The 15,189-nt window shown below is 34.7% G+C and overlaps 3 protein-coding genes across 3 annotated transcripts; 2 read left to right on the forward strand and 1 right to left on the reverse strand.

Annotated features, from left to right (window-relative positions):
• The first annotated feature begins 309 nt into the window (after positions 1–309).
• On the forward strand, positions 310–4,974 carry LOC114176955 (pyrophosphate-energized vacuolar membrane proton pump). Its single transcript, XM_028062158.1, has 8 exons — positions 310–724; positions 1,823–2,397; positions 2,503–2,882; positions 3,025–3,111; positions 3,203–3,533; positions 3,636–4,046; positions 4,156–4,215; positions 4,468–4,974. Exons 1-8 carry the CDS (start codon positions 475–477, stop codon positions 4,672–4,674), a joined length of 2,301 nt encoding a protein of 766 aa, XP_027917959.1. The 5' UTR covers positions 310–474; the 3' UTR covers positions 4,675–4,974.
• Positions 4,975–7,380: 2,406 nt separating this feature from the next.
• LOC114176958 (protein SRG1-like) lies at positions 7,381–9,015 on the reverse strand. Its single transcript, XM_028062160.1, has 4 exons — positions 8,717–9,015; positions 8,281–8,528; positions 7,855–8,182; positions 7,381–7,690 (listed from the first exon to the last, which is right to left on the reverse strand). The coding sequence occupies exons 1-4, from the start codon at positions 8,930–8,932 to the stop codon at positions 7,439–7,441; spliced, it is 1,044 nt and encodes a 347-aa protein (XP_027917961.1). The 5' UTR covers positions 8,933–9,015; the 3' UTR covers positions 7,381–7,438.
• Positions 9,016–9,288: 273 nt separating this feature from the next.
• On the forward strand, positions 9,289–11,002 carry LOC114176956 (pyrophosphate-energized vacuolar membrane proton pump-like). The gene is made up of 4 exons (XM_028062159.1): positions 9,289–9,893; positions 9,999–10,378; positions 10,521–10,607; positions 10,699–11,002. Exons 1-4 carry the CDS (start codon positions 9,366–9,368, stop codon positions 10,985–10,987), a joined length of 1,284 nt encoding a protein of 427 aa, XP_027917960.1. The 5' UTR covers positions 9,289–9,365; the 3' UTR covers positions 10,988–11,002.
• The last annotated feature ends 4,187 nt before the right edge of the window (positions 11,003–15,189 follow it).

The raw sequence follows: 15,189 nt of genomic DNA on the forward strand, positions 1-15,189 counted from the left end.
ATAATAATAATAATAACATAATATTTTTGCTGATATTGTTACTGTGTAAAGGAAAATTGAAGTCCTCCTCCAGTGGGATTGGAACGAGATTAGTGATTTCCGTATAATTTGGAAAATATTTTGAAGAGTGAAATTAAAGAGTGTTAGAGTGAGGGTAATTATTAATAAAAAAAGGAAAAAGAAAAGGAAAAGGAAAGTGAGAGTGTTTGGGAGTGAGTGACCTAAAATTGAGATCTGGCATTTAGGTATAGACAAATTACAGATATTGGTAAAATTTTCATATTGTGAGCCACACAGCCTCTTCTGTGTCTCCAGTCACCATACCATACCATTCCCACCCCTATCCTCTCTCTCTTTCTCTCTCTGTCACATATAAAACCATCTCCACCCCTTCCCATTTCCCTCATTCACTCATTTCTTCATTCCTTCCCATTTTTATTTTTCTCCCTTTCGCTCACTCTCAATCTTCAAGCCATGGGAGCAGCGATTCTCCCAGATCTCGGAACCGAGATTCTCATTCCCGTCTGCGCGGTCATTGGAATCGCCTTCGCCCTCTTCCAGTGGTTCCTCGTCTCCAAGGTCAAACTCTCTGCCGTCAGAGACGCTTCTCCCAACGCCGCCGCCAAGAATGGCTACAACGACTACCTCATCGAAGAGGAGGAGGGCATCAACGACCACAACGTCGTCGTCAAATGCGCCGAAATACAGAACGCCATTTCCGAAGGTCTTTCTTTCTCTCACTCCCACTCTCACTCTCCCTCTTTCTCTGCTGCCCTTCTGAGATCTACCCTCGATCCCGGGCCTTTCTCTTTCTCTTTCTTCCAAAAATGGTTTAAAGATTCGAACTTGTTGTGTCGGCGTGGCTTTCTAATTTCTGGGTAGATCTGGATCTTCTCGTGCTTCGTCCTTGTTTGGGTTTTTGTTGCGAAATATGTGTTTTTGATTTTTTTATTTTATTTTCTACGTTGTTCCTTGTGTGAGTTTTGTTGTCTGTGAACTCTATTCTCCGACTTCGACAGCTTCCAGTGTGTGTTTTTTTGAACCCTGTTATGTCTATTTTTGGGGCTTTAATTTATGAACTCTAAAACGTTTTTGAGCTGCATGGTTATCCAGAACATGATTTGAGCCTCGTATTATTATTTAACTATTAAAAAACCTATTTTGGTTATGTGATTTGGACCACACGTCGAAGTCCTGTGGTAAATTAGTAATTAGCTATGTCTAGTGCCATTTAGTATATTTTTATGCGTGTTTTTTGTTCGTAAGGTCGAAAGTTGTGTTTTTTTTTATGTTCCTTGGGTAATCACTTCGATCTTTCGTTTTGAGTTGTATTTGTGTTGCTTATTTTTTTTTGTCTGCGGCTTTAAACTTGATGCTCTATGAACCCTTGTCATCTCGTTTCTCCGTATTTGAATCTTTTGAATACTCTCAGACGAACGTGTCACTTTAATCAATTTGTAGCCCCGAGGTCCCTCTTTCTAATAGGGTGCATTTACAACTTCTCTCCTCATTCCCTACATATTTGCAAAGTTTTGAACTTTAACAAGCTCTGTATTGCTTGTTAAATTTGGACCTTGTTATTGTTATTGTAGTAGATAATTTTTCTCCCAAAACCCTGTGATCTGTTCTTTGGACCTGTTATACTTACCATAAGAGTAGAGTTGGTTTTTGCTGAAACCATTGCTTGGCAGGTGTTTTGCATTTTATTTATTCTTTAAATTTTTGGATATGCTCTTGATTGCTGGTCCTTATTCCGTAATAGTGCTTATTGTTTGATGTTAAAGAATGCTTCACTTATTTACTGGTGTTTGAACTTGAACAGGAGCAACCTCTTTCCTTTTTACTGAATACAAGTATGTGGGAATCTTCATGGTGGCTTTTGCCATTTTGATATTCCTCTTCCTTGGTTCAGTGGAAGGATTCAGCACAAGCCCCCAGCCTTGCACATACGATAAAACTAAAACGTGTAAGCCAGCACTTGCCACGGCTATTTTCAGCACCGTATCTTTCCTGCTTGGTGGCGTCACATCACTTGTTTCTGGATTCCTTGGAATGAAAATTGCAACTTACGCCAATGCAAGAACCACCCTGGAGGCAAGAAAGGGCGTTGGGAAGGCCTTCATTACGGCTTTTAGATCTGGTGCTGTTATGGGTTTTCTCCTAGCTGCAAATGGTCTTCTGGTTCTTTACATTGCCATCAACTTGTTTAAGATCTACTATGGTGATGACTGGGGTGGTCTTTTTGAGGCCATAACTGGTTATGGTCTTGGTGGGTCTTCTATGGCTTTGTTTGGGAGAGTTGGCGGAGGTATTTATACCAAAGCTGCTGATGTTGGTGCTGATCTTGTTGGCAAGGTTGAGAGGAATATTCCCGAAGATGATCCCAGAAATCCAGCTGTAAGACACAGAACCCTGAAATCACTTCATTTCTTTTTGGGTTTTGAAACACTGTCTTGTTAATATATTTTGTTTGTTTGTCTGAATGAATTATTGTGTATTCAGGTGATTGCTGACAATGTTGGTGACAATGTTGGAGATATAGCTGGTATGGGATCTGATCTGTTTGGTTCATATGCGGAGTCATCTTGTGCTGCTCTTGTTGTTGCTTCCATCTCCTCATTTGGGTTGAATCATGAGTTCACTGCGATGCTCTACCCTCTCATTGTCAGTTCTGTGGGTATTCTTGTTTGTTTGCTCACCACCTTATTTGCAACTGACTTCTTTGAGATCAAGGCTGTGAAGGAGATTGAGCCTGCATTGAAAAAGCAGCTCGTTATTTCCACTGTGTTGATGACTATTGGGGTTGCAGTTGTTAGTTTTGTTGCACTTCCAACTTCCTTCACTATCTTCAATTTTGGAGTGCAGAAAGACGTCAAGAGCTGGTCAGTTTTATATTAACTCCTATAAGTAACCAAGTTTGTGTTCAAAATTATTTAATGATGGGTTCTTGTATATTTATACATCAATACATTGTTGCTTTTTATATCTGTGAACTCGTAAAGATATTTTTATTTTGTATTGCAGGCAGCTATTTTTGTGTGTTGCTGTTGGTCTTTGGGCAGGACTTATTATCGGATTTGTAACCGAGTACTATACTAGTAATGCATATAGGTAAGTAATTTAGGGTACTGTTTCATTATTTTTTCACCTTTGTGCAATCATATCCTCAGGCTTTAGCTTGACTATTTGTCTGGTTTTGCAGTCCTGTTCAAGACGTAGCTGACTCCTGCAGAACTGGTGCTGCAACTAATGTTATATTTGGCCTTGCCTTGGGATACAAGTCTGTTATCATTCCAATTTTTGCTATAGCAATTAGTATTTTTGTTAGTTTCACCTTTGCTGCCATGTATGGTATTGCCGTGGCTGCACTTGGGATGCTGAGTACCATTGCCACTGGGTTGGCCATAGACGCATATGGTCCAATCAGTGACAATGCTGGAGGTATTGCTGAGATGGCTGGTATGAGTCACAGAATTCGTGAGAGAACTGATGCCCTTGATGCTGCTGGTAACACGACTGCTGCAATTGGGAAGGTGTGGATTTTTATGTTTTATTCCTTCTTCAAACCCATTTCTGTAAGTTCACGAAAACATGTGTTTTGTTACTTATCTCATATCTGTATTATTCTGTTTTAGGGCTTTGCCATTGGTTCTGCCGCCCTTGTATCTCTGGCCCTTTTTGGTGCCTTTGTGAGCCGAGCATCTATTACGACTGTTGATGTGTTGACTCCAAAGGTTTTCATTGGTTTAATTGTGGGGGCGATGCTTCCTTACTGGTTTTCTGCCATGACCATGAAGAGTGTGGGAAGTGCTGCTCTGAAGATGGTTGAGGAAGTGCGCAGGCAATTCAATACCATTCCAGGGTTGATGGAGGGAACTGCCAAGCCTGACTATGCTACATGTGTTAAGATCTCTACTGATGCTTCCATTAAGGAAATGATTCCACCTGGTGCTCTTGTCATGCTTACACCTCTTGTTGTTGGGATCCTTTTTGGTGTTGAAACACTTTCTGGTGTCCTCGCTGGATCTTTGGTATCTGGTGTACAGGTAATGTTTCATCCACCTCTCCTTATTCCGTAGTTTTTAAAACCTTGCTGTCTGTCATCATGCCACATATTCTTTGCATTTAAGACATCTTTCCATGCCATGCTTACAGATTGCCATCTCTGCATCCAACACCGGCGGTGCATGGGATAACGCAAAGAAGTACATTGAGGTAATTATTTGTTAACTACTTTGAGCTGTGTAATTAATTGATCCACCCGGTTTATAATGGAGTCTCGACACTTAACTGGTTATAGGAGTTTTTGAAACTAATCATCCTAATAGGAGTCATTTGGTATGACTATTAAGCGTAATTATTATGAAATTCAATAAATTTGACTGTATAACAGCAATAGCTTGGAGTTGTGCGTGATAAATCTGTAACGTGCATCTGATGGTGTATAAGTTTGGTGTAATTTTACAGGCTGGTGCTTCTGAGCATGCTAGAAGCCTTGGTCCAAAAGGGTCAGATTGCCACAAGGCAGCTGTTATTGGTGACACCATTGGAGACCCTCTCAAGGATACATCTGGTCCCTCACTTAACATCCTTATCAAGCTGATGGCAGTTGAGTCTCTTGTTTTTGCCCCCTTCTTTGCTACCCATGGTGGTTTACTCTTCAAGATCTTCTAAAGAGTTTGAGAGAAAAGAGCATCGTTCATCAATTTTCTACTATGATGGCAGAACAAGGAAAATCAGTCCTTTTACCACCATGCCTTTACTTTTTTGTTAGTCTTTTAACTCATCTGTCATGTCGACTTCATTGTTTTTGAAACAAAGTATATTTTGTCACTCATTTGTAGTTTTAAGAAACTTCATTAGGTTGAGTCTGCAGCAAAATTTTCCTTGTTACGTGGAGTTTCATGATGATGACGATGATTATACTATTTTCAGCGCGATCCATTTATTAGATGTCTATCAGTGGCCGATTCTTGCACTTGCTTCAATTTTTGTCTTCTGTTTTTAAGAGATTTGTTGAAATTGAACTAATTCAATTAAAACGGAAAAATGGATATAAATTAAATATGTTTTTAGTCTTTAAATTTTAATAAAAAAATTAAAATTCGTCTATCTTAAGGTATAATATACTTTTGTGACATTTAAAATAATGAATGAATATTTTGATATAATTGTTTTAATTCAGTTACGATAATATTATTTTGACGTTTTTTAGTTTACATTCAAGTTATATTTATGATCTACATTGAAGTTATATTTAAGACGCTCTCAATTGTTTTCCAATCTTACCACATTTGATATCAAATATTTTTCTGTTGTTTGCAAGCAAGACAACTGATGTTCTTTCAAAGCTTTACATGTAATTATGAAAATCACGAGATATTGAATCATTATTTCAGGTATGACCTTTTTCTGTTTGGTTAAACAGAACCTCATTCCTCGTTGGGTTAAAGTACAAACGTGAAAGTGAAGTTTTATGTTTAGATAATTTTTTTTTGGTCGAGCCTCTCATTATTAATCTTGTTGCCTTCGGCGATGGTGTACAGTTTCTTTCTTGTCAATTCATTATATTCTTGAAACTTCAAGAAACACAGAACATGATTTTCTGCTCATTGTCGAAGTTGAATACTGCGTGCTTTCATACACCACGAGCTACAATGACTTATTTACTTATTAAAGATTTGCGTGGTGAATTTTGAACTGATTTCTTAGTGGAAATTCAAACTTAGGACTCCAGAAGTCAAGTTAGGGACCACTCTTTTTGAAGAATTGCTATAAAACGGATTTAACTTGCTAACATTTTATTATATTACTAGTTATGGTTTCAAAGCAACTGAACCGTACATGTTTATCTTTTACAGTTGGCTTAAATATACATTTGGTCCCTATTTTTGTTGATTTTATTCAATTTGGTCCCTATTTTCGTTTTATGTTCAATTAGGTCCTCATTTTCGTCAAATTGTGGTCAATTTGGTCCTTTTCACTAACGGTGTTTAAATAGTTAACGTTTTTGAACAGTACATGCCACGTGTCAGCTCCTGGTTTTTTTAATTTTTTTTAAATTTTTTTTAAATTTTTTTTAAAATTTTTTTAAAATTTTTTAAAATTTTTTTTTAATTTTTTTAAAATTTTTTTAATTTCAAAAAAAGTGTCCACATGTCAAGTCACAATTGTGCCACGTGTCAATGCTAGTGCCACGTGTCAATTTCTGATAGTATTATTTTTTTTGTTCAATTTAGTCCCTATATTTGTTATTTTTGTTCAATTCAGTCCCTATTTTCGTTATTTTTGTTTAATTTAGTCCAAAATTTTGTGAAAATAGAACCATTTAATTTTTAAAATTGACATTATTAGTACTTATTTTTTAAATTTAATTATAAATTATAATATTTAATTATTAATTGAATATAATTCTTAGATTCAATTGTTAAATAGAATATAATTATTTAAATATTATTAAATATAATTATTTAAATATTATTAAAATATAATTATTTAAATATTATTACAATATAATTATTAAAATTTTAAAAATATATATTAACATTTGTAAAATTTACATTTAAATTTAAAGTATTTAATATTTTTATTGCATTTTAGATATTAAAATCTAAAATATTTTATATGTAAATGTTAATTTTACAAATATTAGTTTATTTTTCTAAAATATTTTGAATATTTAAAATATTTTTATATATCAATTTTAAAAATATTTTAGAATATAAATATTAGAAAAAAAATTAATAATTATATTTTCATAATATTTTAAATAATTATATTCTATTTAGAAATTAAATATAAGAATTTATTCAATTTATAATTAAATTTAATAATTTATAATTGAATTTAAAAAATAATAAATTTAAAGATCAATTTTAGAAAAGATATTAATATAATTTGTATAAAAGATATTAAATTTAGTGTCAGACTAAATTGAACAAAAATAACGAATATAGGGACTAAATTGAACAAAAATAACGAATATAGGGACTAAATTGAACAAAAAAAATAATACTACCACAAACTGACACGTGGCACAATTATGACTTGACACGTGGACCATTTTTTTGAAATTAAAAAAAATTAAAAAAAAATTAAAAAAATTAAAAAAAAATTAAAAAAAAATTAAAAAAAATTTAAAAAAAAATCAAAAAAAATAAAAAAAAAAATCAAAAAAACCAGGAGCTGACACGTGGCATGTACTGTTCAAAAACGTTAACTATTTAAACACCGTTAGTGAAAAGGACCAAATTGACCACAATTTGACGAAAATGAGGACCTAATTGAACATAAAACGAAAATAGGGACCAAATTGAATAAAATCAACAAAAATAGGGACCAAATGTATATTTAAGCCTTTATAGTTTAATTCAAATAACAAAAACATCAAAGACTTTTCCAACAGGTTGGGAATTCACATTTGAAAGTCTCACCACCTTTAATCAGAGTTATCTGCAATTTTGACAGTCTCAAGAGCAATCTTTCCCTCTTGATAGCACTTGTAGTTGATGTCACCATAACATTTAACGTTTCTGTATAACCTAGGTCGTGTCTCATCTATAAGACCCTCTACAGGTCCAATCTCGTTCTCAGGATCTGGCTCATTAAACATTGCCAAAGACATCCTCATCTTTTCTGTGTTTGTCACAACCCTGTGCATTATGCTCTTGAATATTCCATTACTCATGATCTGCAACAGTGCCAAACTTCATTAACCATTCATCAACTGAACACTGATTCCACCTCAAAAACTAGTTAATGACGCACCACCAACAAGTAAGCAAGTACAAAAATAGCATCTTTAAGCTAGGAGAATTTTGATTACTCATCAACAAGCAGTAGAACAACGATTACCTGCATTTGATCGCCCAGATTGACAACAAAGGCATCGGGGATAGTGGGAACACTGACCCATTTTTCATCTATCAGAACTTGAAGACCTTCCACTTCTTTGTCTTGCAATAGAACAGTGATTCCTGATCTATCTGTGTGAGGTTTGACGCCAAGAACCAAATCAGGCCTAGAACAACGTGGATAGAAGTTGAACCTCGCTAGCATCAATGATTCTTCACCAAACTGGTCCAGGAAGCTACCCTCTTCCAAATTCAGTGACCTTGCCATGGATCTCAAGAGATAATCCATCATTGATTTCACTTTCGCCGAAAACTCCTCTAATTTCTCACTGCATTATATTAAGAAAATTCAGCCCAGTAACTTACTTAAGTAAGCTACACAAATTTCTCAGATAGAAAATGTATCCTCAAGAAATATCTCAGGTACCTAAAATCAGAAGGAATCTTGGGCCAAAGAGAAAGCCTTCGTTTTTCTTCTGGAAAAACTCGAAGTGATAGGCGATAGGACCAGTCAAGAACCTGCTTGTCTGAAACCACTCTATCATTCCCATATCCTTCAGATTCATTAACAGCTCGAGCATATTTCTGTTTTTCCTCTTCTGGGAGTGCAAAAAATTGTTTTGCAAGTTCACGTATTTTGTCAAGGTACGAACTTGACATTCCATGACCAATTGCCTGCATGTCAGATATGTATGCTCACTATTACAAAGATAAAGACACTTTTTTTTTTTTTTTTTTATCTTAATAACTCTTCAAAGCGAACTGGAAAGTACAATAATATGCAATATATGAGTTATGGTTCTTTGAAACACATGCAAGTAACAGTGAAGATGAGGTTTTTGGAAGGTTTTGTAGATCCACACCTGGAAGCATCCAGCTGAAGTTAGAGCAGATCTTAGCCTGTGTAGCTCACCTTCTGATGAGAGGAGACTTACATCAATGATGGGTATTGGAATGAGTGCAGAAGAATCTTTAGATCCAAAGCTATTTCCTTTAACAATATATTGCGGTGGTGGTTCATCACCTTCCATGGACATTTCTTGAACGCTCTTGGCCACCGATTTCTCTTGGCCAGCCATGTCTTTCTTAATTGTTGATCCACCAATGGATGGTTTTCTGTTGTGTCAAGTTAGTGATTATGTGTTGATGAATATTTTATTACTCCACGTTTCTTTTGGAGACAATTTGTTTAGTGTTATATACAAAACAATGTCTGCAGTTTAGTCCAATGGCTCCGACAAGAACATGAGCTGTGCTTAGTTTTTCGTAGTTAAACTGTTTTAATAAGGAACATAAGAGTAGAGTTGGTTTTTGCTGAAACCATTGCTTGGCAGGTGTTTTGCATTTTATTTATTCTTTAAATTTTTGGATATGCTCTTGATTGCTGGTCCTTATTCCGTAATAGTGCTTATTGTTTGATGTTAAAGAATGCTTCACTTATTTACTGGTGTTTGAACTTGAACAGGAGCAACCTCTTTCCTTTTTACTGAATACAAGTATGTGGGAATCTTCATGGTGGCTTTTGCCATTTTGATATTCCTCTTCCTTGGTTCAGTGGAAGGATTCAGCACAAGCCCCCAGCCTTGCACATACGATAAAACTAAAACGTGTAAGCCAGCACTTGCCACGGCTATTTTCAGCACCGTATCTTTCCTGCTTGGTGGCGTCACATCACTTGTTTCTGGATTCCTTGGAATGAAAATTGCAACTTACGCCAATGCAAGAACCACCCTGGAGGCAAGAAAGGGCGTTGGGAAGGCCTTCATTACGGCTTTTAGATCTGGTGCTGTTATGGGTTTTCTCCTAGCTGCAAATGGTCTTCTGGTTCTTTACATTGCCATCAACTTGTTTAAGATCTACTATGGTGATGACTGGGGTGGTCTTTTTGAGGCCATAACTGGTTATGGTCTTGGTGGGTCTTCTATGGCTTTGTTTGGGAGAGTTGGCGGAGGTATTTATACCAAAGCTGCTGATGTTGGTGCTGATCTTGTTGGCAAGGTTGAGAGGAATATTCCCGAAGATGATCCCAGAAATCCAGCTGTAAGACACAGAACCCTGAAATCACTTCATTTCTTTTTGGGTTTTGAAACACTGTCTTGTTAATATATTTTGTTTGTCTGTCTGAATGAATTATTGTGTATTCAGGTGATTGCTGACAATGTTGGTGACAATGTTGGAGATATAGCTGGTATGGGATCTGATCTGTTTGGTTCATATGCGGAGTCATCTTGTGCTGCTCTTGTTGTTGCTTCCATCTCCTCATTTGGGTTGAATCATGAGTTCACTGCGATGCTCTACCCTCTCATTGTCAGTTCTGTGGGTATTCTTGTTTGTTTGCTCACCACCTTATTTGCAACTGACTTCTTTGAGATCAAGGCTGTGAAGGAGATTGAGCCTGCATTGAAAAAGCAGCTCGTTATTTCCACTGTGTTGATGACTATTGGGGTTGCAGTTGTTAGTTTTGTTGCACTTCCAACTTCCTTCACTATCTTCAATTTTGGAGTGCAGAAAGACGTCAAGAGCTGGTCAGTTTTATATTAACTCCTATAAGTAACCAAGTTTGTGTTCAAAATTATTTAATGATGGGTTCTTGTATATTTATACATCACTACATTGTTGCTTTTTATATCTGTGAACTCGTAAAGATATTTTTATTTTGTATTGCAGGCAGCTATTTTTGTGTGTTGCTGTTGGTCTTTGGGCAGGACTTATTATCGGATTTGTAACCGAGTACTATACTAGTAATGCATATAGGTAAGTAATTTAGGGTACTGTTTTATTATTTTTTCACCTTTGTGCAATCATATCATCAGGCTTTAGCTTGACTATTTGTCTGGTTTTGCAGTCCTGTTCAAGACGTAGCTGACTCCTGCAGAACTGGTGCTGCAACTAATGTTATATTTGGCCTTGCCTTGGGATACAAGTCTGTTATCATTCCAATTTTTGCTATAGCAATTAGTATTTTTGTTAGTTTCACCTTTGCTGCCATGTATGGTATTGCCGTGGCTGCACTTGGGATGCTGAGTACCTTTGCCACTGGGTTGGCCATAGACGCATATGGTCCAATCAGTGACAATGCTGGAGGTATTGGAATGAGTGCCGAAGAATCTTTATCACCTTTAATTTGTGTATAAAGTTAAGAGTTTTGGGGTATTTCACACAGAATCTAATGTTAAAGAAGGTAATCTATGATTTCCTGCTAATGTAGAGTATGGCTTATTCAAGATGGTTTTGATAGTTTTCATAGTGAAAGTGTTAATAAGTTTATCTGGGTATAGAGAGAAAAGAAGACCTTAAGGAAACTCAAAGGTCCATAGCTCTTCAATAATCCGGCTTCTGACCCATCAACAACGAAAGGAACTTCAAGTGAGCTTGTAAATTCCTTCTTACCAGACCATTCCAGGGCATGAACCCATCTTGAATTACCTACTCATTGCCAAGAAAAGGTCCATCAATTCATTAATTGCAAGGTGTCCATCATTCATTGCAAAGTCCATCAAATCTTCATTGACAAGAGTAAATACGTACCAGCCAGTTGCAGATTAGATCATACACTGACAGCAACATGTCACACACTCGCTAAAATCTTGTTCCCATACAATGTTAATATAAAAAAATTCCCAAGGATCATACATAAATAAGATTAAAATTGTAATATCTATCCGCACTAAGTTTTTTAATATAAAAATATTCAAAATAGTTATAATAATAAATATGGATTTGATATGGCCTTGTCCGAGGTTAGTGTGAGTTGTGAGGTTCCCTTGCGGATATGTGGGAATGGAAGTGGGTAGATTCAGAAAGTGTCACAATTGCAAGGCAACATATGTATTCCTGTTAACTTCAAATTTGACAACTGTGGGCACTATGGAATATTTGGGTTAAGAATAGCTAAATTGATAAAATGTGTTCTTGCTTAATATTCACTTACAGGTTCAAAACTCTTGTTTCCTGCCGGGAAGAAAAGAAGAGTGAGGAATCCGTTGGGCTACCAAGTGAAAATAGACAATAGTCACAATTAAATTGTCATATCTTTCATTACTCAGTAAATATGGATTCATTAAAGGAATAGTAGATTCAAGGGACCTCAAATTTACCTTTACACCTCAATATACTATACGTCATTGACAACATAAAAATATAAAAAGTAGGGGAAGAATGAGAATGTGAGTGGAATAAATATCGCTATTTGGTCGAATATTATTGCAAGATATGTTCAGAGAGGTGCAAGTGTCACAATGGAAGAATCAATCATCCTCAACCTTATTAACAACCTTATTAACAAGAAAGAACTATGTTCTAATCTCTAATCTTTGGTGCCATGTATAACAAGCAATGCTATTACAATGATTTGTACAAGAATTAAAACTAAGAACCAAGAACAAGAGTCCTGGCAGATATTAGGGAGTGTCAACCGTCCTTTGCCCTGTGAGTTCCTGCAAAAATGATAAAGGTTTAATGGTTCTAAGTAATGAGCGGTAACCTAGAATCCAAGATCGTTCGTTGATTTGTTAGAATTAGAACAAAAAATTATATAATTACCTGATAACAGAAAAAACAAGCGAATAAGGGGCATAAGAAGAAGGGGGGATAATCTCCCGTTGTGCTTCTTCTTGGAGCAGTATGGAAAGAACATGATCTATTGATGGGAGAGGATCAGAGAGAAGAATCTGGCCGCGAATATTCGAAAAAGACTCGTTGAGTCCCATAAGGAAGCACATTACATATTCAGTGTCGGTCTGATCCTGCAATTGTTGAAGACCACCGCATGTACAGTGAAACTCTGGTCGATAACTGGCAAGTTCTTCCCTGATGCACTTAATTTTCGTGTAATATGTGCTTACTGAGTCTGTACCTTGTTGGGTAGACACCAATTGTCGTCGCAATTGGAAAATGTGAGGACGATTGTTCCTAGAAAATCTTATCTTTAAATCTTCCCAAATCTCTTGGGCTGTTGTTGCGAAGAGTATGCTGTTGATGATTTCCTTCGAAACAGAATTGAACAGCCATGAGATGACGACGCTGTTCGCTCGTGACCAAGCAGCGAAAGTGGCGTCCGTCGGAGGTGGTTTCGGAAGACTGCCATCAACAAAGGCTACTTTGTTTTTTACTTTAAGCGCGACAAACATCGCTCTGCTCCACGTAGTGTAATTGTTATGATACAGGGGCTGGGAGATGAGAACCAGATCCGGGCCGTCCGAGTGATGCAAGAAGAGAGGATTAGAGGGATCTTGAATGGGTTCTCTCACTAAAGCTGCCATGAGTTCCAAAGGAAGTAACAGAGATAGAGAGACGGAAGCAAAGACCAGAGAGAAAAAATGGATGGAATTCTGATAACGTACAGATAACACACGGAGAAGGAAATATAAAGAGGAAAAGAGGAAAAAGAAACCTAACTAAAAAGCTAAACTTTCTCTTTCTCGTAGTAAATTCACGTGTAAATGAAAGATATAATTAGTCCTATAATATCGAGTGTGGGACTAGCACACTAGGACGTTAAATAGGTATCCGATTTAAAAAGAGTGTCAATTATATCATAATTTTTAAAAATGTGATTCAATTAGGTCTTTTTGAGACAGAGTTGACTAACGCTGTTAGTCAACGTGCCACGTGTCAGTCTCTGATTTTTTTAAATTTTTTCTAAAAAAATTTTAATATTTTTTTAATTTTAAAAAAATAAAAATGTCACGTATCAAGTCCCTGTGTGTGACACGTGACATGGTTAGTGCTACGTGACATTGCAATGCCACATGTCACTATCACTGTTCATTGTGTTGATTTCGATTTAGTTTCCATATATGTCTTTTTGTTTCAATTTAATACCTAAGTATGTGTATCTCATTCAATTTTATCCCAATTTTTTTTAATAATTAAAATATTTTTGTAATCCATTTTTTATAAGATTAAAAATAATTAAGTATAAACATTTTTACAAAATTAAATACTAATATTTATATTGTTCTCCTCAATTTCAGACCAAATTTATTATTTATATAAATGTTATGCTAATATTTTTTATTAAAAATGACTTTTACATATTAGTTTATCAATTACTTTTTTATTAAGTACTCATGTTTTGTTAATTTTTTTTTTAAATTGAACAATATTTTCTCTTACTAATTTTAAACCAAAATTTTTATTGGTTTGAATATTATACTAATATTTTTTTTTATTAAAAATGACTTAATAAAATGAATTTTACCACTAAATTTTAATATAAATATCAAATACTTAATTTTTGTTAAACTCTTATACTTAATTACTTTTAATTTTATAAAAAAATGGATTTTAATTATTAAAAAAAATTGGGATAAAATTGACTCAGATACACGTACTTAGGTACTAAATTGAAACAAAAAACATATATGGGAACTAAATCAAAATCAACAGAATACCATCTGATAGTGATACTGACACGTGGCACTGACAATGCCACATGTCACACACATGGACTTGACACTGGCATTTTTATTATTATTTTTTTCAAAAAATTTTTAAAAAGTAAAATAAAAATTTAAAAAATCACAGACTGACACGTGGCACGTTGACTAACGGTGTTAGTCAACTTTGTCTGAAAAAGACCTAATTGAAATACTTTTTCAAAAGTTGGGATGCAATTGACACTTTTTTTAAACTGGGTACCTATCTGACACCCTAGCCCCAAAGTGGGTATTATACGACTAATTATACCTAAAGTAAACTATCTAGTTTAGGCTAAATTTTTTCTTTTATTTTTGTAAAACATATTTATGAAAAAGATTAAATACATTTTTAATTTTCTTATATGAGAGTTAAGGTTTTTTTTTTATGATTTGAATTTAAAAGTTATCTTTATAAAATTAGAGTAAACAGTCATTTAAATGACTTGTCATTGTTAGTCACAGTCACCAAACCTTCAATGAAATTTATGATAAAGGAACTAAAACAAATATTCAGAAATTTTATTTTGGACCTAAAACAAAGTATTGCAATATTTGAGAAAGTATAGTTATACTTATTTTTCAAAAAATAACTCTTAATTTCTCTCTCACATACACAGACGCATATATATATATATATATATATATATATATATATATATATATATATATATATATATATATATATATACTAATTTATAGTTTTAAATATTTTTCATTTAATGATTAAAATATTATACTGACATTACTGACTAACATTATTTATCAACTACATTAGTATTTACTTTTATTAAATAATATATTAAAATGTTAATCAGAACCAAGTAGAGGTTTTTACGACATAACAAGCTCTTCATGTCTGTATTACCCAATCTAGAAATTTTCTTGTCATGAAGTCTGAGTCCCCTAAATACAGA

The sequence above is a fragment of the Vigna unguiculata genome, chromosome 3 (genome assembly GCF_004118075.2).
Source record: "Vigna unguiculata cultivar IT97K-499-35 chromosome 3, ASM411807v1, whole genome shotgun sequence".
Taxonomy (NCBI): domain Eukaryota; kingdom Viridiplantae; phylum Streptophyta; class Magnoliopsida; order Fabales; family Fabaceae; genus Vigna; species Vigna unguiculata.